The sequence below is a fragment of the Globicephala melas genome, chromosome 7, assembly GCF_963455315.2.
Source record: "Globicephala melas chromosome 7, mGloMel1.2, whole genome shotgun sequence".
NCBI classification, from domain to species: Eukaryota; Metazoa; Chordata; class Mammalia; order Artiodactyla; family Delphinidae; genus Globicephala; species Globicephala melas.
The window spans coordinates 55,326,356-55,349,998 of record NC_083320.1 but is presented as its reverse complement, the minus strand read 5'-3'; the positions used below and the strand labels follow the sequence as shown (position 1 = coordinate 55,349,998).

The 23,643-nt window shown below is 38.2% G+C and overlaps 2 protein-coding genes and 1 long non-coding RNA gene across 4 annotated transcripts in view; 1 reads left to right on the top strand and 2 right to left on the bottom strand.

Moving 5' to 3' along the window:
- AGPS (alkylglycerone phosphate synthase) overlaps window positions 1-12,556 on the top strand; it is a 139,216-nt gene extending 126,660 nt beyond the window's left edge. For both annotated transcript variants that reach the window (XM_030851100.3, XM_060302222.1), the window contains exon 20: window positions 7,088-12,556. In XM_030851100.3, coding sequence (XP_030706960.2) covers window positions 7,088-7,209 — 122 coding nt within the window. In that variant the 3' untranslated portion in view covers window positions 7,210-12,556. The remainder of the gene's footprint in view (window positions 1-7,087) is intronic.
- A 947-nt stretch (window positions 12,557-13,503) lies between these two features.
- On the bottom strand, window positions 13,504-22,176 carry LOC115849621 (uncharacterized). Its single transcript, XR_004038083.2, has 3 exons — window positions 22,072-22,176; window positions 19,030-19,072; window positions 13,504-15,180 (listed from the first exon to the last, which is right to left on the bottom strand). It is a non-coding gene; the product is annotated as an uncharacterized lncRNA (long non-coding RNA).
- On the bottom strand, window positions 19,312-22,117 carry IFT70B (intraflagellar transport 70B). Its single transcript, XM_030851051.3, has one exon. It carries the CDS (start codon window positions 21,879-21,881, stop codon window positions 19,884-19,886), a length of 1,998 nt encoding a protein of 665 aa, XP_030706911.2. The 5' UTR covers window positions 21,882-22,117; the 3' UTR covers window positions 19,312-19,883.
- Window positions 22,177-23,643: the final 1,467 nt, after the last annotated feature.

Genomic DNA, 23,643 nt, shown 5'->3' with positions numbered 1-23,643 from the left:
AACTTTTTTTCCTTCAGTTTCTTCTTTGTTATTGGCTTTTTCTCACAAAACTTAAAGTTGATTATAATATTTTTCCACTGAAGCAATGTTGTAAATAGTGAGATTCTAAGACCAGACTGTAAAAGCCAATTTAATCCATGATGTAATTGAGCATTTAACTATTTCAGCTGTGTCATAGGATGAACAGATTTGAGAGCTGACAGAAAATCTGTTGTAAGAATGTATTGTTCCCTGCTCCTTCCTACCCTTGCAATTACAGATGCCCAGTCCCAGACAAAGGTCAGGGACAATGTTGTGTTTGCCATCTCTTACCTTGTGCTATATATACCTGTAGTAACTTCCAGCTTCAGGTGTATTTTCTCAGCCACTAGGAGAGAGTAGGTGGCTTGGATAATACCACTTCTCTTTGGACCTCTAAAGAGAACTTTTTCTCCCTAGCAATTTTATGACCAAGACTCTTCTAAGTGCTAGGTGTTAGTCTCAGAATACCTCTACTACATTATTATATTGTTAGAGAATAATTAACTTTTTATAGTCAGTTTCAGGTGATTAGCAGACAGTTAATCCTAATAGATATTTTCAAGTGTAAGATCTGTTAAAAGTAACTTTAGGTAAAGTTAATTTTTAATGTTCTGTCTTTGGTGTCTAACATAGAAATCACTAGAGTACTTGTGGCTATTTAAATTTAAATTAATTAAAATGAAATAAAAATGTATTTCCTCATTTGCAGCAGCCACCTTTCAAGTGCTTGATATCCACATGTGGCTAGGGGCTACTGTGTTAAATACTGCAGATACAGAACATTTCTATCGACACAGGAAGTTCTACCAGACAGTGCTGTGAAGCTTTATTACATATATATTTTCACACATTGGCTGGGAAAATGGCCCACAAATACGGCTTAAAAGTTTTTTTCAGTAGATATTAGATTCAAGTCTTTAGGAGTTAAGTTCTGAAATAAACTAGCATTTGTCATTAATGGTAGGTTTTCTCAGAGTATAACTTCTGTCTACCACTTTTTCCAGAATTTCTTTCAGTTTGGTCAGTAGCCTCAAATTTAGAACAAGGTCACCTTGCTATAGTAAAAGCCATTCACTGCTAATCCAGTTGGTTGTAGCAGTGAAGATATGTTGCTTTTATGGAAATTGTTCGGGCTCCTAGGAGACAGACCTTTGTAAACATATAGTCCGAGATTTCTTGGTCTTGTCACTGTTGACATTTTTGACTAGATTCTTTGTGTGGGAGCCGTCCTGTGCATTGTAGTATGTTTAGCAGCATCCCTGGCCCCTGCCCACTAGATGCTGGTAACATCGCCCCAGTTATGACAACCAAAAACTTCTCTATACATTGCTTAGTGTCCCTTAGGGTGCAGAATTGCCTCTGTTGAGAGCTATTGATATAGTCCAAAGGCTCCTAGAGATTTGAAGGAAAAGAGAGTTAGGTTCTGTGACATACCTTCTCCTATCTTAGCTAATACAGAATAGCTCTGAGTATATCCAAGAAATAATGTCAGAATATAGGGAATGCAAGGCAGATAAAACCAAAGGAAATTAAGGAAACCCAAATTGCCTTTCCCTGGATATTTGCATCCCTACATCTTATCTAAAATGGCTTACAGATAACTGTGGTTCAACATTTATTTTTTAACTAACATTTTTTGAATTCTTACTGTGTGGCATACACTATATTATGCAACAGGACTACAAAAATGAATAAAACATGGCCCTAGTCTTCAAGGAGCATATCATGTTGACTGTCCTTATCTATTTCATGTTATTTGGCCATTTACTTGCTTTCAGCTCTGTTGTATAGGCATTAATTGCCACTTGGTTTAAACTTTGAGCGTGTCAAGCCATCTTTTGGGGATGTTAGCAGAATTAGCACTTGATTGTGTTCTGAAGACAGATTGAATCCAGCTCTTGTGATCTGTTATTACCTTGATAATTCAGGCTTTTTTTTCTATTTCATCATCTCTAAAGACCTATTTAAGGATCTGTAAGATCTTAGAGCTGCTATATAAACTGCACAGATAAAACCTTAGCATAAAGAAAACTGACATATAAAAATATTTAATAAGAGAAAAATCTTATAATACCAGATTTTAATTATCTATGAATCTTTCATCTTGATGTCAGAAGTTTCATTAGTAGTAGAAAATATGTCAGATGACTTAATAAATCAAACGTGACTTTAAGTATCCACTAAGCGTTAAATTAGACTCCGTGGTATTCATAGTCCCATCTCATGTGTCTTGAAAAGCTGGGTATTCACATCCCTCAGCTGGAAACCTGTTGGCTTCAGCATGTACCTCCACCAAAGCCAAACACACACACACAGATGCCTTAGAGCACAAACCGACGGACAACTAAATCCTCTTTGCAGGTTGAATGCTCTACCCCACACACAAGTGCCTTATAGCACAAACAGATGGACAACTAAACCCTCTTTTCAGGTTGAACGTTCTACCCCACGCCACTCCCTCCCAAAGAAACATCATCATAGTCAGATCACCAGATACCAGAAAGAGTGGAAATTGTCCATTGTCCTTCTCTTTTCTCATCAGTACAGATCAAGTTGCACGGGGCCAGAACCTCATCTGACAGGAGGTTGGTGTCCCTTTAGCGCTAGTTCCTTAGATAATCCACCAGTAGTTTAGTTGGATTAATTAAATCTTGAAATACAAAGTCAGTGCTCAGATCACTCATACAAGAAGCTAAATCTAGATTTTCTTTTTTAAATCTGACCTGTAGAATAGTGTTAAAAAGGTATCCAGTATGCCCAAAGTAGAACTTTCAAAACACTGTTATTTCAATAACGGTTAGGTGCTTTTAACTTTGGCTAAATTCTCCTTCTGAGCTTCAGCTTCAGTAATCTTCTAAATGTACAGCCCATTTCATAATTTGTTTTTAATTTTTTTATAAATTCATTTTATTTATTTTTATTTGTAGCTGAGTTGGGTCTTCGTTGTTGTGTGCGGGCTTTCTCTAGTTGCAGTGAGTGGGGGCTACTCTTCGTTGCAGTGTGCAGGCTTCTCATTGCAGTGGCTTCTCTTGTTGCAGAGCACAGGCTCTAGAGCACAGCCTTAGTAGTTGTGGTGCACAGGCTTAGCTGCTCCGTGGCATGTGGGATCTTCCCAGACCAGGGCTCAAATCCATATCCCCTGCATTGGCAGGCGGATTCTTAACCACTGTGCCACCAGGGAAGCCCATGATTTGTTTTTTAAATAAGTGTATAATAAGTCTTTTCAGCCTTGTAATCAAATTCATAATTCAGAGAGTTTTTAATTTAGCTAAAAAGAACTCTGGCTAGCAGACCCTAGATGTGTCCCTTTTAAGATGAGATTATTAGGTAGTTTCTGCTAAGTCTTCAGTCCCTTAGACCACAAAGATTAGTTCCAGATAATTTTTGGTGGCTAGGCTGGCCAACATGTTCACATTTTCCACACACAAGACTCCCATTACCCATCCCTCTTATATACATGTCTGTTCATTCTTTGCTGTTGATCTTCCCACAAAATATATTATTTCTTGGGGCTGTTAGCATCCAAAGGGGACTGTTGAGCCTGTGATTTCAAAAAGCTTCTATTTTCTCTGTTCCAAAGTATAATTTTTTTTTAAGATTTTTTTTTTTGATGTGGACCATTTTTTAAGTCTTTATTGAATTCGTTACACTATTGCTTCTGTTTTATGTTTTGGCTTTTTGGCCGCAAGGCATGTGGGATCTTAGTTGCCCAATCAGGGATCAAACCACACCCCCTGCGTTGGAAGGCGAAGTCTTAACCACTGGACCGCCAGGGAAGTCCCCAAAGTATAATTTTTAAATGTACTGTATATTATGGAAAAAACACAAAATACTTATTTTATTCTGTCTGTATATACAGTATAAGAAATTAAATCGTAAAAAAGTGAACTCCACTTTTAATTTAAGCAAAGAATTTCCTCCATTAGTTTTCTGTATTTGGCTGGCCTATGATTTTTGTACCTTTAAAAATACATCTAAGACTCTTAAATACCTGGCTTAAGTATTTTGAGCATTGAATATGTAGAAAAAAATGAGAATTATGGAATACGGGATCTCTTTCTTATTTTCAGAAATGGTGGATTTGGCTTTTTGTAGCTCTAGTGTTGGCTCTCAAGCTAGGTTTACACTTCTAGAGGATCAGAAGTCACAGGAGTGTAGCTGAGTCAGTAGTCATGAATACCCCACATCAGGTAATCCAGGTCTGGAAAGAGGAATAAGCTTCATGTGGTATGAAGGTACACATGACTTTTCATGGATAACTGTACATACAAGGAATGTTGAAGTAGTCTTTGGCCACCTGTTATTTGCTGTTTTCATTCATCCATTCTCCCCTTTAGTATGGCATGCTTCCTTTTCTGAAAATGAGTCTACAGATATGTAAGCAGCTACTATATAGTTGTGCACACACGTGTGTTACACATGTCCAGATCAGTATAATAAGCTAATTTCTAAAATGCCTAGCAGTGCAAATAAAGATTGTACAAATGGCATTATTATTGTTGTTGTTTAACTCTAGAATAAAAGTCTTCTACTTTGAAGTATGATCCCATCTTTGGGATTAGGGCCTTCGATGTTTCATTGTTGCTTTTTTAATTTATCAATTCATCTGAGGCAGCCAGAGAAGGTTCTCTAGAATTTTATGAAGACTATTTCCAATAATCTCATATTATAAACGCTTATTAAGCGTTTTTACTTAAACTCTCTTTTCTCTGTGTACATTTATCCTGTAATGTAGTTGACTTAAATTGTTAAGCAAATCCAAAAAGATTTCTAGTCCCTTTAATTGCATAAACTGTGATTTCTGACCTCAGTTCAAATTCTGTTATCACTAACAGAAGAAGCTTACAGACCTCTGCCATCAGGCCATCAAGGGGTTAAATTATTTTATCAGATATGTTTTTGAGGGGCCACAGCTATGCTGCCTGTACTGCCTTTTATTTTTTTAACTTTCTAGTTCACTAATCAAATGTATGTTAGATTGATTATTGTAAAAGTATAAACCATAGAAAATTTGACAAGATAGATGTGTAAATTATCCTTCTGACAGAACTAATGATGCACTTCAAGCACCTTCTGTTTTACAGCGCTTGGTGAGCGACTTCATTAAATATGCAGTGGCTGTTGGGTGGCTTCTCAGAGGATGGTTCAGCTCCTTGTGGAATTGGATTATTACTAGAGGTGTAAAACGAGGCAGACGAGCTAGCTGTTGGGCATCCTGCTGAGGTTCTAATGTGCTCCATCTTGTCGGAGCAGTTGTTTGCAGTCTTTTCAGGACAATTACATCCATAACCACAGGACACATTCAGTGAAACTATATTACAGATAACAGTGGAGACTGGCATTGACTGCTTTTTATCCCACTCTCTTGAGTTGCCTCAGTGCTGGTAGCTTAAAATAATGCCACTTCTACCATTCACAGAGTAGTTTTTTTTTTTTTTCTTTTAATACCTTGGAGCAAATCTGGAAATAACTGATTTGTAACTTTTTCTAAGTGCAAAAATCGTAGGATATTTGGAGTGAAAAGATTCAGTAGCTTCTAATCCCTTTGCATATGAGAAAACTAAGGCTGAGGCATTGCGGTGAGTTGTCCCTTAGGGAGATCGTAGGAGGACCTGGTAGAACATCTTTTAGGTGGTAGAGATTGCATGAATAGCAGTTTGTACTGTTTGGCTTCTGGTTTTAGAGCTCTTTTAAACAGAATTTTTCTTTTGAATTTAAGATTTCTTTTTCCTGCTGTAGAGCATTTTTCCTCATCTTAATACCAGCAATGCTTCTTTATTTCTAGAAGCCAAGCAGAAATATTTTGCTTTCTGAGAATGTCATGCTATTTATTATTTTAATGACAACTGGTGGTTTCCTGGAGCACTGGACACAAAAGACGGTTTGAGTTGAGCTTAAAATGGTATTTAAGTTTTCCAAAAGGGAGATGCTGTGGTGGATCACTGAAGCTTGATAAATGAGAGTGCATTTTAGAATGACAGGCTGAATACTTTAATGAAAGAAGGCTTCCCATTTTAGTTGGCCAATTAAATCGCTGCTGATGACTTTGGATCATTAATGAACATTTGTGGAAAATGACCATTTGAATTCAATTATTACAATACATTTGAAAAGTACTAACCACAAATAATCCTACCCGTAAATAAGATTTATCCATTTTCCCATAGATAAATCAGCATCCTGCTTTGCTTTTTAATGCCAAAGCAAATTGACATTTCAGAATTCTTTTATAGATTAAGTACATATCCTTTCTTATAAAAGTTCTGCTTAGAAAAGGTTACATTTTCGTTGAATGCCTTTTAAAATATAATTTATGCTGCTAACGATTATATTCGTTATTCTCAGAATAAATTAGCAAGACTTAGAAACAAAGAAGGAGAACGTGATACAGTGTATAAAAGCAGATAATTAAATTTAAAATGGTTTAGGTGTTTGATTTATTTAGTGCCTAAAATAACTCTAATTCTGGAAAAATAATAGGAAGAAAATAACAATTATTTGAACATGCAAATTTATTTTAAAGTCATATGAAAACAAAATGCAAATGGAAAGCTCATAACCAGATTTTTTTCTTAAGCCCAAAGTTCAGATTTTCTCAATTTTTAAAAAGCTTTTGTTCTCAAAATATTTTATGGATATCTAGCTTGTCAATTTTTGCTGTAGTATACCCAGCAAATTCATCTGGATATGTTTTCTTTAGTTAACTTTATTTTCTCTGAAACTTTGGCATGTTCTGGTAAAGACAGGAGGCGGGTTCTTTTGAAATGCATGTTTTTCTCATTTTGTTATTTGTAAAATGGGCCATAATCTCAGTGCAGGCTCCCTTCATCTCCATTTTACAGTTTACAAAGAAAGGAGACACTGTGGAGCACAGGCTCCCCTGGGAGTACACTGAGCTTAATGAGCTTGATAGTCTGGTGGGCTCAATAAATCAAATACAGCAAAACATTTCTCATTTTTGAATAAAAGCATTTATCACACAGTGTTTGTTCATTCATGGTCATAAGATTGATTGGTTCCCAGCATCATAGTGTATATTGAAGCATTTTTGATTTTGTTTTTCCAGTGGGCAAGTTACGGAAGCAGTGGCTAAAGGAAAGTATCTCTGATGTCGGCTTTGGGATGCTGAAGTCTGTCAAGGAATATGTGGACCCCAATAACATCTTTGGAAACAGAAACCTTTTATAAATCCATTACTATTGTTAAGAAAAATGTCACTTTTTTTTTAAGTCTTTTAACTATGGTTATACCAGTAATCAGATATATCATGGACTTTATTTCAGCTACCTTTGTTTGTTGGTTTAAAATAAGTTTGTTTCATTCTGTAGTTTGTTTTGTTTCTACATCTATGGATTGACAGATGGTATTCCTAAATCTCTCTCATTGTAGGTGTATCAGTTTACAGCCAACTGGTTGTCATTTCAAATTTCAGTCAGGCAGCACAAGGCTGCCAGTGGTTAATTTCAGAAGAAGATGCTGCCAGCTGTTTTGTATTGATGCTTCTTCTTAGGAACAAAGCCAGATTTTGGTGTCATCTATTGTTTCTCTAGCCTCTTTTTTAAAAGAACGTTTCTGGGAAGCAGCTATCTAGGGAAGGATTCCACTGAGGAGTGATATACATGTATGTTTTTTTAAGAGTGCATTCTAGTGTGAATAGGTCATTAAGGGAGAATACCCATGAAAGAATATAGGCAACCTCTTATTTAGGAAGCCTTCAGTTCTGTAAGGTGCTTGGCCTACATTTTTCTTTGAAATTAGTATACAGTTGTAAAACCTTAAATCATTAGTATGCTTTATTCTGTCAGGGGACATGTTTTTGTTCTCCATGTTTCTGTTTCTACTGAGGTATGAGTTGTATTTGTATCACTGAGATAACATATTGTTATATCCTAATTCATTCATAATATGTTTTATAAGAAAAGCTGACTTATCACTCATTGTATGTGAAGAACAGGTTTACCATGAAAGGAATGTCTTTATTCAACTTAGAGTTCTAATGTTTCTCATTTCACATTCTTGTTGCTGAGATGCAGAAGAAGCTACAACAGGAGCAGAAGAGGGAAGACTTCTTACACTGAATGTCTCCAGTTCAAAGAACTGTTTTGGCTAAAGAAACACAGTCATCATTCAGCTACTGAATTTGAAAACCTCAACAGTTTCAATGACAAAAAACCTTCTTAAAAAAAATTAACCCAAACAACATGATAAATTTCCATATAAAAGTAAAGTTTCAATTTAGTTTTTAATAATGGTTTAATGCCTTTTTTGAATTACTGGTTTAACCTAAATTAAAAAATATAATGTATTACACATACCATAATCAAAAGTTTGAAATATCATATTTCTTAAACAATAGGGAGAACGTTAACCACATTTAGTGAACATTTTTACATTCAAACCTGGATATTAAAATAAATGAAATGATTACTTTGAATCACTGTCTGTCAAGGTTCATGGTTCACATTTTGAGACAGATTCTTTTCTTAATGTAGTACTTAACTTTTGATAATTTTTTTAGAATTAATATTTGATCAGCTAATATGAGTCAGAATGCAGACTATCCTTTAAAAGGACACACTGTCTGTCTATGTAGCAACAGCTCCAAAGTATTTTTGGGCAGTTTGATACCTTTTATATCTGAAGTAGCCTTAACCAGAAAATCTAAAATTGATTCACAAAATGATATTTTTAAGACTTCAAAATGATAATTTTTAACAAATAAAATTGGCCTCAAACTAATAAAATCTGTAAGCAAATCAAAATGAAATATTAGTTTAACAACAAAAACTAAATATTTATTTATTAGATGCTGCCTCTCTTCATTGGTGATTTATTTTTAATTATAAAATTTCCAGCAGATCTTTGCTTCAAGCCCTTGATATTTGAAATAGTTAGATACTTGATGAGGAAATTACACTTGCTTCTCAAATTATAAAAATCTCAGCTTTATGAAATGCATCTATTCATGAAAGTAATTTCTCTAATTGGTGATCAAAATGTAAAATTTATTACGATACTAATATCTCACTGGAGTGTATACATGTTTCTGAGTAATTTTTTAAAAATAAAACTTACAGATTCATAAGCAGATCCATTCCTTTGCACGTGATTGTTATAACGTTCTTTCCTAGGGAGTTCAGATTTCAATAACCTCAGAATTAGGAAATGTAACACCTGAAATTGTTCACTATTCTACATGAACCTTATGGAAATTAGTGATTTATGCGTTTGTTTTCTTCCATGCATGCATGACTCTCCAACCTTGATTTTGTAGTGATGACTACATTTTGTAGTTAGGATCATTTCTACAGGGATCATTTTGAAACACATAAACACTCATCAGTACTGTTTCACTCTGATTTAGTAAATCAGAAAGGCTTTCCCTGCTTCCACGCATCCACCTCTGAGAGGTGCCTCAGCTGCATAACTGCATAACACCGATTTGTCTTTCTTAAATTAGTCATATTTCTAATATTTTATTTGATGATGTCACATTTGGGTTGACATTTTAGTGGGAATGGGAACTTGCTGCTAGTGAGAAATGGCATTGAATACTAGAGTCAGTATGAACAGGCTTTATTGACCCCTAGAGAAACAGCTGCCTTAATGTTTGGTGCACTTTACAGTGTATAAGTGAGTTTATTAGTGTTATGCTAAGTAACGTGAGCTTTTTTAGTTTAGTAAGAATTGCAGAAGCCACATGTTTATTGTGCCCAGCATTTTACCACAAAGAAAGAGGATTAAATTCTTTCCCCTCTTGAGGAATTGGGAGTTTTCTTCCTAAATGCTTACATACTATAGTACTGTTACTTAAAAGCTGTTTATGAAGCTGGAAGCATTCTAGTATACTGAGCTGTGTTGATGTATTTTGGAAAACAAAAACGCAGTGAAGGATGAACTTCCATCAGTGTGTGTATTAAACCAGATACAGATGGTTGCAAGAAAACCTCTTTCTCAGAATATTCTCTTAGTAACAGCTGAGTCCTAGCTTGCAGTTTTGAAAATGACTTTTGCATGTTGGCTTCAGAGGTTTTCCATTGTCATATTCTTTTATAGCTGCAACTTCTTAACTATAGCTGATCAGACAAGCCCTGTGGTACCAAGCTGAAGTCTGTAACCTTGGCTGTTCAAATGGGCTGAGTTTGGTCGAACATCTATTTTATGTAAATGTAGAACACAAACATTTATTATGCATTGATGCACAAACTGCACATGCTGGTGCTTGAAGCAGCCAAGGTGGAATTCTGTGGAAAGCATATCTACATTTTAAGAAGCACTGGGACAGGAGTTAAGGACAGCTTTAATAGCTTTTTGCTACCACTTAATCTTTGGCGATTTCGATTTTAATTAGGGTTTAGCTCGTGGTGGGAGAAAAGCCGAAAATAACAAGTGCCAGGATAGGATTGAAGAATCCAGAATCACCTTTGGCTTTATGAAAGCTTGCCTTTGCTCAAGGCTTCACGTTCCCAAATGAGCCACCTGTCAATATATACATTTAATCCTCATTAATTTCATATAGTACATTGATGCGGAAATCCAGAAGGTGTAAAAGATTGTTTTAAACTATTGAAATACAATGTGTAACATGAAGGATGTAAGTTACTCAGCTTTCTGCTCCCTAAAGCAAACAGTGTTTGTCTTTAGTGTGAAATTTAACTGTAAAAACTACCTGTAATGTCAACAGATTATAGAAACTTATATTATTAATAAAATGGACCTGGGTTTAAGAGATTTTTTTCTTCAGAGGGGGTGTGAAGCTGTTCATTCTTCTGTTTGCGTCTGGGTTTGTCTTTCGATTTTAGTTTTTCATCTTCATATTTCCTCTGATTTGAAAACAAAATTAATTTTTATAATTTTATTGATGAAGCATTATCAAGTACAACCTAAATATAACTAAATCCTTTTGGATTTATAGATGAATATATTGTTGGCTAGGTTTTATTACTCTCTAATTATTTTAAATCAATGTTATATTCCTAGGAGGTGTTTAGTCTCCTGTGAACCTGAAGCATTCCCATTTGAACCTTGGAAGATCCTCAAAGAATGAGCGCTCTTGTGCTCTCCTAACCACAAGAATTCCTTAACAAACGTGAGTAAGGACCACTGAAGCCAAAGAACCATCACAGAATTAAGTAACTTTAGTTCTGTGAACATGAAAAGGTTTCTTTTTTGGTTCCCAAAGGAGATTATTTTATACTTTTTTTTTCCACAAGGGACAAAAATAACACATTAAATATCATTAAGAGCATTTTTCAAAGACTCTGAACTTCCAAATCAGAAAGAGAGAGAGAGAGAGAGAAGGAAAAAAAATATTTTAGTGTGGATTTCTAAGCAGCATATATACATGTTTTTAAGGCATCTTATTGTTGGCAGTGTTTTTTGTAAGCACCCTATGAAACTTGTTGTTTAACCCCTAAAGCAATCTTGTTCACATATCCAAAAAGGACATGAAATGCTTGTGCTGGTATAAAGTTTCTCTAAATAATTATTTTTTGAGCTATTTAAAGAATGTCCCCAAAAGCTCACAGTGCCTTGTTGGGATTTTTTTTTCCATGAAATAGCCATTATTTAAAATGAGTGGGAGAGGATAAGTCTTTAAGGCCAGAGCTTGTGTAGCAGTTCAAGGCTATTCCTCTTCAAGAACGCGTCAGGAATGAAGTAGTTGTGTGTGGAAACACAAAAGATCCTTTCCACAGTGTTGGTTTCAATCACCTATTCTAGCATATTTAACTAATTGTGTGGTGGACCTGTACTCTCACATACACCTATTCAGTCAGTGGGATTTACATGTACTTTCTTTCTTGCATTTTCATTCCTTGTGTCCCAACTTAGTAGCCCTAAGGTGTGGGTTGGTGGATGTGGCATACTCGGTCCTGGAGACACCCCCTACATGTTTTGGGTGTTTGCTCACACAGCTCCCTGAGGAGCAGAGCCTGGAGGAGGGGAGGGGGGTGGGTTCCTATTCCTTATGTTGGGGGTCAGTCCTTTTTGTGTGTGATGGTGCCTTCAGAATAATGAATATTTCTGTTTCTGAACAATGATAAATCTTCTGAGAAATATGTGTAGGTTATATTTTTAAATTTTTGTCCTTTTTCGCTAAGCCTGTGAAATACTTTGGCTCTGATACAACTTGACTTGAATAATATCTTATCCTGAGTCTTCCTCTAAGGCAGTGCATATTCCTGCCAGTACTGTAGTCATCTTTTGGGAACTACATGTGGGTAAGCACTTGTATGTAAGCCATTATACTGCTGTAACTAATGCATACAAACAATTCTTCTCTTTACATTAATAGTCTTAAAAGTGGATATGTAGTGGGAAGGAAAATTCTTAAGGGAGTCCAGCATAGCTTTGTCAGTTCAGACTGAGCCATACTGTTTTCCAAAGGGCTCAACACATAGTCTATATACTGTGCTTTCAGTGTATGTTTGGATCTCCTTTTACTGCTTTTCCTAGAATGTACTGTTCTATAAGCAAATGCCCATGTGTGATTTTTAAGATGTGCTGGGAAAAAAATAAAACAATACCAAAACCATTCATTGTTACGGAAATTGTTGCATTTTTTCATGTTGATTCCATCTAATCTTTACAGTCTGTTCCCGTAAGTAGCCTCTCTAGTAGTGAATGACAAGTGCACAGATACTGATTTTGTCCCTGCCTGTGGCTCCCACACTGGAGGGAAGGTTGTAGTTGTCTGGGCTCTGAAATAACTGAAGATCGGACCTGTCGAACACAGTCTTACTTGACACGTTTAAATAATAACTTGCCATACTAAGAGTTTAGCTCTTATATAATAAGTTAGTTATAGTTAGTTAAAGAAAGCAGTTTTCTGCTGGGCTCATATAAGGCTCAGACTGAATGAACCTTAGAAATCATCTCATCTTTTTCCCAAACACAATTGGTATCTGACCATCCTACCCCTCAGACCACAAATAGATCACCAGTTTTTCTGAACATGTGCTGTGACCACATGGGAATTTACTGCTTTTCCAGCAAGCCTTTTCCCAGTTTCTGAAATCTTCCAGTATTAAGAGGTTTTTACTTATAAGACTGAAATCTGTTTCCCCCTTCTATCCATTAACGTAACTTCTGTCTTGTGTAGTCATGAAGAATTGCCCAGTTGCTCTGTTGAAGGGCAGCTCTGCAGGCATTTAAAGACAGCTCACATTCCCCCAGATCTTCTTCAGTCACCTCTTGCTCCTGTCAGTTCTAGACCCTTCATCATCCTAATCTCTCTCCATATGTGCCCTTTTGATGTTCTTAAAGTGAGGTGTCGAGTTCTGAATGTTCCAGAATAGGACCAATGATTCCCTTATTCCTTATTCCAATATTCTTTAGTCACTCTTGCATTTTTGGTGGACAGTGGACATTGCACTGTCATCTCACACTGAACTTGAATTTAATAGTTTGTCTTTTCTGCATGTGCCACTTTGTCCACATCTCCATGGAGGCTGATTTTTTATTTTATATTTTTATTGGAGTATAGTTGCTTTACAATGTTGTATTAGTTTCTGTTGTACAGCAAGGTGAATCAGTTATACATATACATATATCCCCTGTTTTTTAGATTTCCTTCCCATTTAGGTCACCACAAAGCATTGAGTAGAGTTCCCTGTGCTAAACAGTAGGTTCTCATTAGTTATCTATTTTATACATAGTAGGTATATATGTCAATCCCAGTCTCCCAATTCATCCCACCCCCAGCTTCCCCCCTCGCCTCAGTATTCATAAATCTGTTCTCTACATCTGTGTCTCTATTTCTGCTTTGCAAATAAGTTCACCTGTACCATTTCTCTAGATTCCACATATAAGCGATATTATACGATATTTGTTTTTCTCTTTCTTCACTCTGTATGACAGTTTCTGGGTCTATCCACGTCTCTGCAAATTGCACTGTTTTGTTCCTTTTTATGGCTGAGTAATATTCCATTGTATGTACGTACCACATCTTCTTTATCCATTCCTCTGTGGATGGACATTTAGGTTGCTTCCATGTCCTGGCTCTTGTAAATAGTCCTGCAATGAACATTGGGTTGCATGTATCTTTTTGAATTATGGTTTTCTCTGGGTATATGCCCAGGAGTGGGATTGCTGGGTCATACGGTAGTTCTGTTTTTAGTTTTTTAAGGGACCTCCATGCTGTTCTCCATAGTGGCTGTATCAATTTACATTCCCACCAACAGTGCAAGAGGGTTCCCTTTTCTCTACACCCTGTCCAGCGTTTATTGTTTGTAGATTTTTTGATGATAGCCATTCTGACCAGTGTGAGGTGATACCTCATTGTAGTTTTGATTTGCATTTCTCTGATAATTAGTGACGTTGAGCATCTTTAATGTGTTTTTTGGCCATCTGTAGGTCTTCTTTGGAGAAATGTCTATTTAGATCTTCCCCCCCATTTTTTGATTGGGTTATTTGTTTTTTGATATTGAGCTGCATGAGCTATTTTGTATATTTTGGAGATTAATCCCTGAGGCTGACTTTTTTAAAGCCTCATTACTTATATTTATTCTTACTAAAATGTGTATCTTACTGTATTTAGTTCCAGATTTTCAAAATTTTAGAATCTTGACTCTTACCCAGAGTATTTTTTGTCCCATCCAGATTTGGGACATCAATAGAATTGAGACATGTACTGTCTGGATTCTCAACCAAGTAATGGCAGGCATCTGCAACACACAACAAGGGCCTGCCTAATAACACATCCAGGAAAGAGCATTCAGGGTTCAGCTAGCGCACATTTCCACTTGACATGCTCTTGTGTTCACCTCATATTTTTACATTTTGTCAACAAATAGGCCTTTTTTCAATGAATCAGCGTTTATGCCAGACAAACATTAAACATACAAATGACGTCTACTTGGATTTAACATCGCCAGCTGCCAGACTGAAATCCTTTGCTAAAGCTTGCTGCTCCGATTTCCTGTGCTACCCTATGAGAAAAACAAATGAAGTCTTTAACTGCCATCACATTTACTTTTGCCTGTGTTTGCCTTCAGGGGCATGTCTCTTTCTTTTTCAATATACTCGTAAACTCATCTTGTGCTGCATTTTCTGATGTGATCTGTTGACTGGGCGTAGTATTGACTGATGGACAACCTCTAAATCCATTCTTGCATAGTTCTGTCACATCCTTTGTACTTCATTGTGTCCACATTAGATCTGGAAAGATAATTTTTTTAAATGACTGAAATTTGTCACTGTAAAGCTGTGAAATAACTTAGGAGAAGGTGGAGTTCTGAGTCTAAGAACACAGTGAAAATGGTTCTATTCTGGAAATTTTGCAGGTGCTCCATTTTTCTCTACCAAACTACTAGTCACTTTTCCTATTTGGGCCTAATATCTTTTGTAAAATGAATAACTCTGAGCTCCCTTCTAAGTCAGTCTCAGTGATTCTGATGAGTCTCTGTATTTTTGCCAAACACTACCCTAGAATTGATTATAGCATTAATAATTTATTTTTTAATTTAACCATTATTAGCCAGACACTGCTGGGCACTTAACCCTCGACAAGAAGTTCTAATTGTTATCACAACAACCCTGTGAAATGTATGGTATCGTCCCCTTTTTTCCGGTGAAATAACTGAGATTTAGCAACGTTGAATAACACACACTGCTAGTAGCTGGGAAGTGGCATTGCCAGGAGATGGAGCCAGGTCTGACAAAATCCAGTCTCTGTGCTGGCTGCTTCACTGCTCTAGGCTGCTTGTGCTGGGTAGTAAGTCTGATGTATACAGAATTTCTGCTTTTTAAAGTAGATTGTTAGTCATTGCCCTCCACAGAAGGGCACAAGTACAGAGGGGAAACAGCTGTCTTCATGACTACATGCCATAGAAATACCAGGAAGCCTTCTGTCCCAGATGCTGTCGTGCTCTGTAAATGTGTAACCCCTGCATTGATGCCTTTATAGATTTAATACGAAACTCATGAAAGGAAGTGCTGTGTTTGATGGACTTAATAACTTTGCATTTTTATAACTTTAATATTGTATTCCTTTGAGCTGTACTTAAAAATGTAAGAGTAACCTGTTACTATAAGTTATACATATTCCTGTAGAGAGACTAGAAACTGAAGACTATTTAAGATTAAAGAAATGTTTTATTATAATCTAAGACCAATCTAGGTTCTTTGGAAAGTCACAGTTCCTTAAAACTGCTAATTTAAGAATTAAGGTTGCTGCTGAAGGATTAGGGTACTCAAAAAGTTGCATACATTTTATAATTAGAATGAAGGTATAAGTATAGAGCTTGATGGTTACAGTCATGGTGATTATGTGGTTGGACAACCAAGAACCCAGAGTTACTGGCACATTACAAAATGTGCTGTTTAACTAATACTAAGGGTATATAGCCCAATAAGTGGAAACGAAACCCCCAAATGTCACATTAGTCCCAGTGGTAGGTCAGCAGGGGATAAGAGGCAGTTAGTGAATGGTGGATAGTGAGCTGCAAGTCACACCATTGGTAGGAAGCTGCTCAGTGTGGCAGAGAATACCCTCAGGAAAGCACAACCTCCCAGATGTTTCCAGATCACCAATAGTCATTAAAAAAAAAAAAAAAAGACAAAGGAACATAAGACCAAAGATTGTATTTAAAAATGCTGATGTTCACCAGAAATGAAAGGTTTGTCTTTGGTGATGTTATCCTTTTAAAATCAGTTAGTATAGATAGCCATATTCTGCTTACCTGAACAGGCTTCCAGCACTGCTAACCCTCCGAATGCCAGTGTGGAAATGAGCCCAAGCAAGGATTATAGGGCAGAAGGGTCAGAAAGTTACTCTCTTAACACTTCCCCTCCAAGCCATTTGCCCTTTCTTTAAAAAAAAAATTTTTTTTCTCATTTGCCCTTTCTTATCTCACTAGAAGCTTATTTACTTGGGCATCTACCCCATAGCCCTCAACAAACACACAAATTGTTCTAACCTCAGGCCAAACCTATCACTGACAATTCTGTTTGGATTCCACCTGAGGTGCTCCTCTGAGGTCTGAGAGGCCATACCTCTATGTTCCTCTATCACCCCTTTGGGAGGGAGTGTCATCTTCTATGATTACAGCTGTCTCATTGCTCGATGATCTCTGCCATCCCCACAGTTTTCCCAGTTCCCAGTTGTCTGCTTCTCATGAATGGGTCAGAGTTAGCCACTCTACACCTGACCTTCACAGATGACATTAGTGTCAATATCCGTGCCACAGCTGAGGGCAAATTCAAAGAGGGGCTGCCATGAGAAATATGAATCCTTTTGTAGGCATGTCATGTCACTGATCAAATGAGTCTGCTTGGTGGCTCTGCACAGAATAAGTTTTTGTTTATGTCTGAGAAAATGGAAATAACTACTTGGGTACAACAAACACATGGGTATATTCTGAACATTTGTGTGGAGATGGGTTGACTAAGGTTATGGAATAATGGATTTAATATTTGATCTTTTTAAAATACACTCTGCAGATATTATGAAGAAATCTTGAAGGAGCAAAGGCTTGAGAAATATAGGGAAATCTTTTTTTGTCAAAAAAAGTGCTTTTAGCACTGAGTACATGAAGTTCTAGGAGCATAGAACAAAGCTTTTCATCAGAGCTTTAGGGATGAAAGCCTTCATTCAAATGGCAATGTGGAGTCATCATAAAGTCACTTGCCTATTAGTATCAATAAGCAGAGGTGAGTACTTTGAAGGTGAGTTTAAAAGAAGTATATCCTAAAAATAAAGAACAATAAGTGCCTGGGGAGTTAGACCCTTCCCCAGTCTCCTCCAGGGCTCTGATGGCTGGCCAGTTTTGTAGGCTTGGTTCATGAGTCTTTGCTGTTGCCAGGCAGCAATCTATAAATCCTGGTGGGTGCCTCTCTGGAGAGCCAGTGTAAGGAAGGGGACAAATGCCACCACGATTGACCTTTATTCCTTTACTCAGTGGTAGGAGCAGTCAGGATTTCCTGATGCATTACTAACCAGGAAATCCCAACTGCCCAGCAGCAAGGGGTTAAAAACTGTTCTGAAAAGCTTTTTATATTCTGAAAAGCTAAATTACACATACATGCAAACCACAAACACACAGCACCTGGGTAAATAAAGTGTGGTTGAATAAAGGCTGGGCTATTGGCAAAAGGGAATCTGGAAAACATTTGCTTTTGGGTGGTTAACATTACTTACATTTTATGCTTTTTTTTTTAAAGAAAAAAAGAGGAAATGTGCAAAAAACTTTTTTTTAACATGGCTGTTAAAAAATAAGATTTCAGTTCATTTACTTTCCAAATCTTAAGGGGATGAAGATTGAGAGTGCACAGAGCTACTGCACAAAGCAGCAGCGATACTTTTAGTACAAAAGTTGTTAAAGAACATTTCCCAGTGATGGAATTGTGCTAAGGGATGCACTGAAGAGGTCATTAAACACTGATTGTCCTCCCAGTGTGGGCTCAAACGTCAGCGGTAAATGGTATCAGCTTACATAATTAGATGAAAAGTGCTATAAATTCAAAACCATTGGACTTCATAATAAGCCACATTTTCTGATAGATCTAATAGAATTTGAGCACCCAGGAGGTCATGCTACAGAGGATTTATGCTGAGTACCTATGTGAGTCCCTGTCTGGGTACCTATGTGGCTAAGTGATTTCTCCTTGAAGGAAAGAAATCATCATCTCATCATGGCAGGGGTTCACTATCTTTCAGTAGAATGCTATTAGATTGAACCATAAAAAAATGCTAGTTTTGTAGTTCAAACACTTCCAAAATCAGCAATTTCATATAATTCAAGCTACTTTGTTTTTCTCTAAGTCAGGTCGAGTTGGGGTTGATTTATGGAGAGAAAAGGGGTGGGGAAGCAAATAGTAAAGCTCTTGTATGGTTCAGAAAATAAAAATGCCTAAGCAGAATGAGTGGGGTTTTCATTGGAAGGGTTGTGGGCATGGCCTAGCGTTATGAATCTACCAGATGAGGTTTCAGAATCGACCTTTTCATCTGTGATGGAGGTGGGAGAGAAGTTTGGTGGGATCATGGGAATAGTCTAGATTTTTCCTTACCTGAGAGGCCACCACACAGGAACAACTCCAGCATTAACATATCCTAAATTGCAAACACAAAGGTAGGAATTAAGAAAACAGTTCTCACGATACCTCTGCTATTCCTCATTGTTAAATAAGAGCACAGTTATGAAAAAACAGTAAATATATCTTGTTCATGTATTCAAATTATTAACAAACGGAACCAAAGAAAACCATGTAAAATTCTTGCTTTGACAATTGTTTATTGTCTCTAAACCACAGCACCATAATTTTGTTAAGGGTATAAGATCTCCCAGTGACTCTTGAATGTTTGAAAAAAAAAAAAAACACCAAACATTTATAACGTATTTTGGTTACATAAAGCATTACATTTATATTGAAAAACCCTGACAAAACACCCTAAGGGCTATCTAATATGTATGCATTAAAATTAATATAATAATGAGGGTAGGCTGTGAGAATAGGACACAATCCCTGAGGTTCTTATTAAAAGCCTAGAAATCCTATACCTTAACTGCTGAGTTCTGGGCCTGATAGTGCCAAGTCCCTGGATAACATAATCCTTGTGCAGGGGACTTTCAAAATGCACAAAGTACAAATGATAACAAAGGAGATGGAACATAGGTGCTAACAATTTCTAATAGAAATAGTGTCCCCATGCAGTTTTGAATTTTTCATAAGTCTTTCTAGGTGTCAAAGTTCTTATATTTCACTTTGTGAAGATTTTAAAAACAAAATATTAGTTATTTTTATAATTTTAAAGTGTACGAAGTTCAACATGTAATAAATCTAAAGAGGCCAATAGCTAAATACAGATAAAAGAGTGAAAAACAGATGTAAAGCCATTATGATAAGGCCACTGTCAGACATTACTACATATTCCAACCTATAATCTCATAAATCAAAGCTTTTAGTTGTCTGGATTCATAAGTGACTGTATTCTTTCCAATATGCATTCTTTCTTCTTCCAGGGGTTGTTCAATAACAGCAGGTATGTTCCTGCCATAAAGTTCACAGTGTTCTAGAAACTGGACACATTCTTGAATAACACTGTCACGAAGCATGATGGTGTGTTTTGACATGTTTTCTAGTAATGACAGGAAGCATCTTTTGGCGTAATACCAGGTATCAGTTCCCAGTTTTTTATTATAAGGTTCCAAGCTTTTGATAACCCGAGAAATACCAAAGTCATAATTTCCTTTGGCACAATAGAGCGTCCCTATCACCAAATTCACAATGCAGAGATGGTAGATTTTCTTATCTGGGTCCTCATAGGAGAGCTGCTCTTCCTCCTTTTCAATCTTCCTCATCAACTCCTCGGCTTCTTCGTTTTGACTTGTCATAATATATGAAACACACAGGTTAGCCAGCACAATAGCACTGACATTCAGGATGTTGTCATAATGCTTCTTGACTATGGGCTCATAAAAACCTATGGCTTCTGTGTATTTGTTTTCCTGCATGAACAGAACATGAGCCACATTCAGCTTCCACACATCATGATCATTACAGAATTCCACAGATTTGCGGAAGATCTTTTCCACCATTGGATAATTTTCAAGGTCCCAGTAGATTTTGGCCTGGGCCATCAGCACAGGAATATACTTCTCAAGGGTGTCATCATATTCATTCACTGCCTTTTTGACAGCTTCATCATCTCTGTTGTGTCTTGCTTCCTGCACTTGTATGGTGAGTTTCCGGAGCTGTTCAGTCAGCATCCCTGCTAGCCCATCAAGCTTAATGAAAGCCTCTTCAGGAGCTGTCTGGCAAGTGATCGTGGCATCCAAGAAGTCATAGAGATAGGGTGTGAGGAACTTGTAAGTCAAATGGGCATTCTCTGCCAGGACATCTGCTGCCAGGTCAAAATACTCATATTTACAGTAGAGCAGCAACAGGTTGCCAAAGGTCTCTGGGGGAAAGGGATTCTGTTGGAGCAAAAACTGTAGCTTCTCAAACCCTTCTGTAGGCCTGGCATCCATGTTCATTAGCGCCTGGTTGTGCAGGGTCACAGGGTCTAACTCTTCCTCTGCCCTTGGAGGCATATCCGTGAGGGCTTCCTGGGCCGCCTCATAGTTTCTCAGTTGGTATTCTATGGCGGCCTTGAGGTTGAAGGCTTCCACCAGAGCAGTCTGGTGAAGGACTAAGGTGTTGCCAACACTTCGAACATCAATGCCCTCAGTGGTCATGCCCACACCCAGCTCTGGGTGCTGGCGGATGCCACGCTCAATAATGTCGGCGATATGCTTCAGCGCCGGGGCGTAGTGCCGGCTGCTGTAATAGGCCAAAGCCAGGTTGTAGGAAAGGTCAGGCCGGTAGCCCGAAGCCTGCAAGGCAGCAGAGAACTTGGAACACGCAGCTTCATAATGTCCCTCCTTGTAGAGCAAACAGCCCAGGTTGACCTGGCCATCGAGCTCGTTCTCGCCACCGATGTCTTCTCCTCCTTCCTCACTCAGTAGCTGCTCCACCAGGCTCCTGGCCCCGGGCAGATCGCCCTCGCTGTACTTGATCGCGGCTTGGAGACGGAGGACCCCGTGGTGGTAGGCGGGGTTGTCCAGGAGGAGGAAGGCGACGCGGGTGGCCTCTGGGTAAAGGCAGGCCTTGTATAGGGCCTGGGCCTGGTACAGGCGGTACTGCTCCAGCTCCGGGTGCAGCTGACCCAGCTGCTCATAGCACTCGGCGGCCAGCGCGAACTCCTGCAGGCGGTAGTAGCAGTAGCCCAGCAGCGACAGGCCGGCGCGGCTTCTCGGGCTCCGCTGGAGCTCTCCGCCCAGCAGCTGCACGGCCTCGGCGTAGCGGGCATCCCGGATGAGCCGGTACACGACCGCGGTGAACTCCCCGTCGGGGATCTGCGCACCGCCCAGCCGTGCCATAACCGATGCCGTGGTTGTGCGTGCTCGTTACCACGGCAACAAGCCAACCGGAAACGTAGGTCTGCAAAGAATGTTGAGGGTTTTGTGGGCCTTTTTTTTTTTTTTTTGCGTGCTCCCAAAGTTACTTTGCAGCAGAACGACCAACCTGGGATTTAAAACAATCACGAATATGAGTGTGCCTATTACTGACCTGGCCTCTGAAGACTGCAGAGTGTGAGCGGCGTTAGAGGGGAGAGGAAACGTCTCTGGGCCGTTCAGAGACGGAAAAACTCTACTTCCCGGCATGCACCGGTCCGATGGCGCCGGCGTCAGGACGTGGCCGTGCTGCATGCTGGGAGGCGTAGTCTCTGCCGCACGGACCTTCGGGTGAGGTCGCGCCGTCGCTTTCCCTTCGTATGGTAAATAAGGATTGTTGTGTCACCTCGTTCCCTGGCGCTGGGGAGGAAGGTTTATGGTCCGAAGTCCCTGCCGTTTTTGAGCCTTATGCACTGTGCAATGCATACAAATATTGTCGTTCCACGTTATTTTAGTGAAAGAGACGGGAATGGGTAAAGAGGAATGAATGTCAGCTTCGTATTCTCCTAGAATTAGAGTAGAGCTTCTTTGAGCCGCTCCAAGGGCACACTTTCTAAGAACAAAATAGTACAGCGACCAGGAGTTCTTATTCTGTCGTTTCCAATTGACAGCAGGAAAGAGTGCTTTGGATTTTATCTGGCATTTGGAGAGGTTTGGCTTTAGTTCCAAGCGCCTCTGCATCTCACCGTACCGCCATTTTCCAAAACTACAAATATTACTGAGTTCATATTAGCGTTTAAACTTGGCCCTACATACTGCCTTGATCCTCCAAGTTTCACTACGAGGTAGAAACATTGGAGAAATCCATGACCTCGTGTTTTCCAAGAAGGGTGGAGGGGAGGAGGAAGCACGACCCAAAGTGTTCCTTTTTCTATGTACTGTTACTCTTTTACCTCTCCAACCTACTTAGTCTCTGATGTGTGTGTGTGTGTGTGAGAGAGAGAGAGACAGACATCCAGCCTGTACTTGTCAGGCTTTAATAATGTTTTTGGATATCGTTATGCTGATGAACAGTGGCTTTTCCTTCAGTTAAAATAAAAAGAAACTTTTCCTACACTTTAATTATTTTTCCCTTCAGATTCTTAGTTTGAAGATCTCTGTGGAAATTTGCTGGACTGTACAAGAAACCATTCTGGATTTTCTTTTGTTCCTTTGTCATGTATTTGGAATAGATGCTCTAGATTCCATGGTACTACCTTGGGGGCTATTTTTGTATAAATTCTTTTGAATTTAATAGTGCCCATTATGGGGCAGTGAAAAACTAGGGACTTAATTATCCTACAAAATTATATTGGATCACTAATTAGAAAAAATACCCATTGTTTAGACTGATCTGGAGACTACAGAATTTGGGGGAAATGAATACAATTTTTCAGTCAAGAATTAGAGAAGCAGACAAGATAGCAAAAGACAAAACTGGCTTATCCCAGTGAGGTAGTAGTATGTGTGCAGTTTTCAAGATTATAAATATATGTAATATTGTTACATATATAAATATTACATATATAAATATATGTAATATATGAATATTTGTCATATGCAGTTCTTCCGCTGGTGGCCTGATGTGAGGGGGTTTTCTTTCATAGTCTTCTGTGATTTCCATTGGCCTTGCTACCACCCAGGATAAACATAGTTCAACTAAAAGCATGTCTTTGCTATATAATTAAAGACTTCAATGCAAATCCAT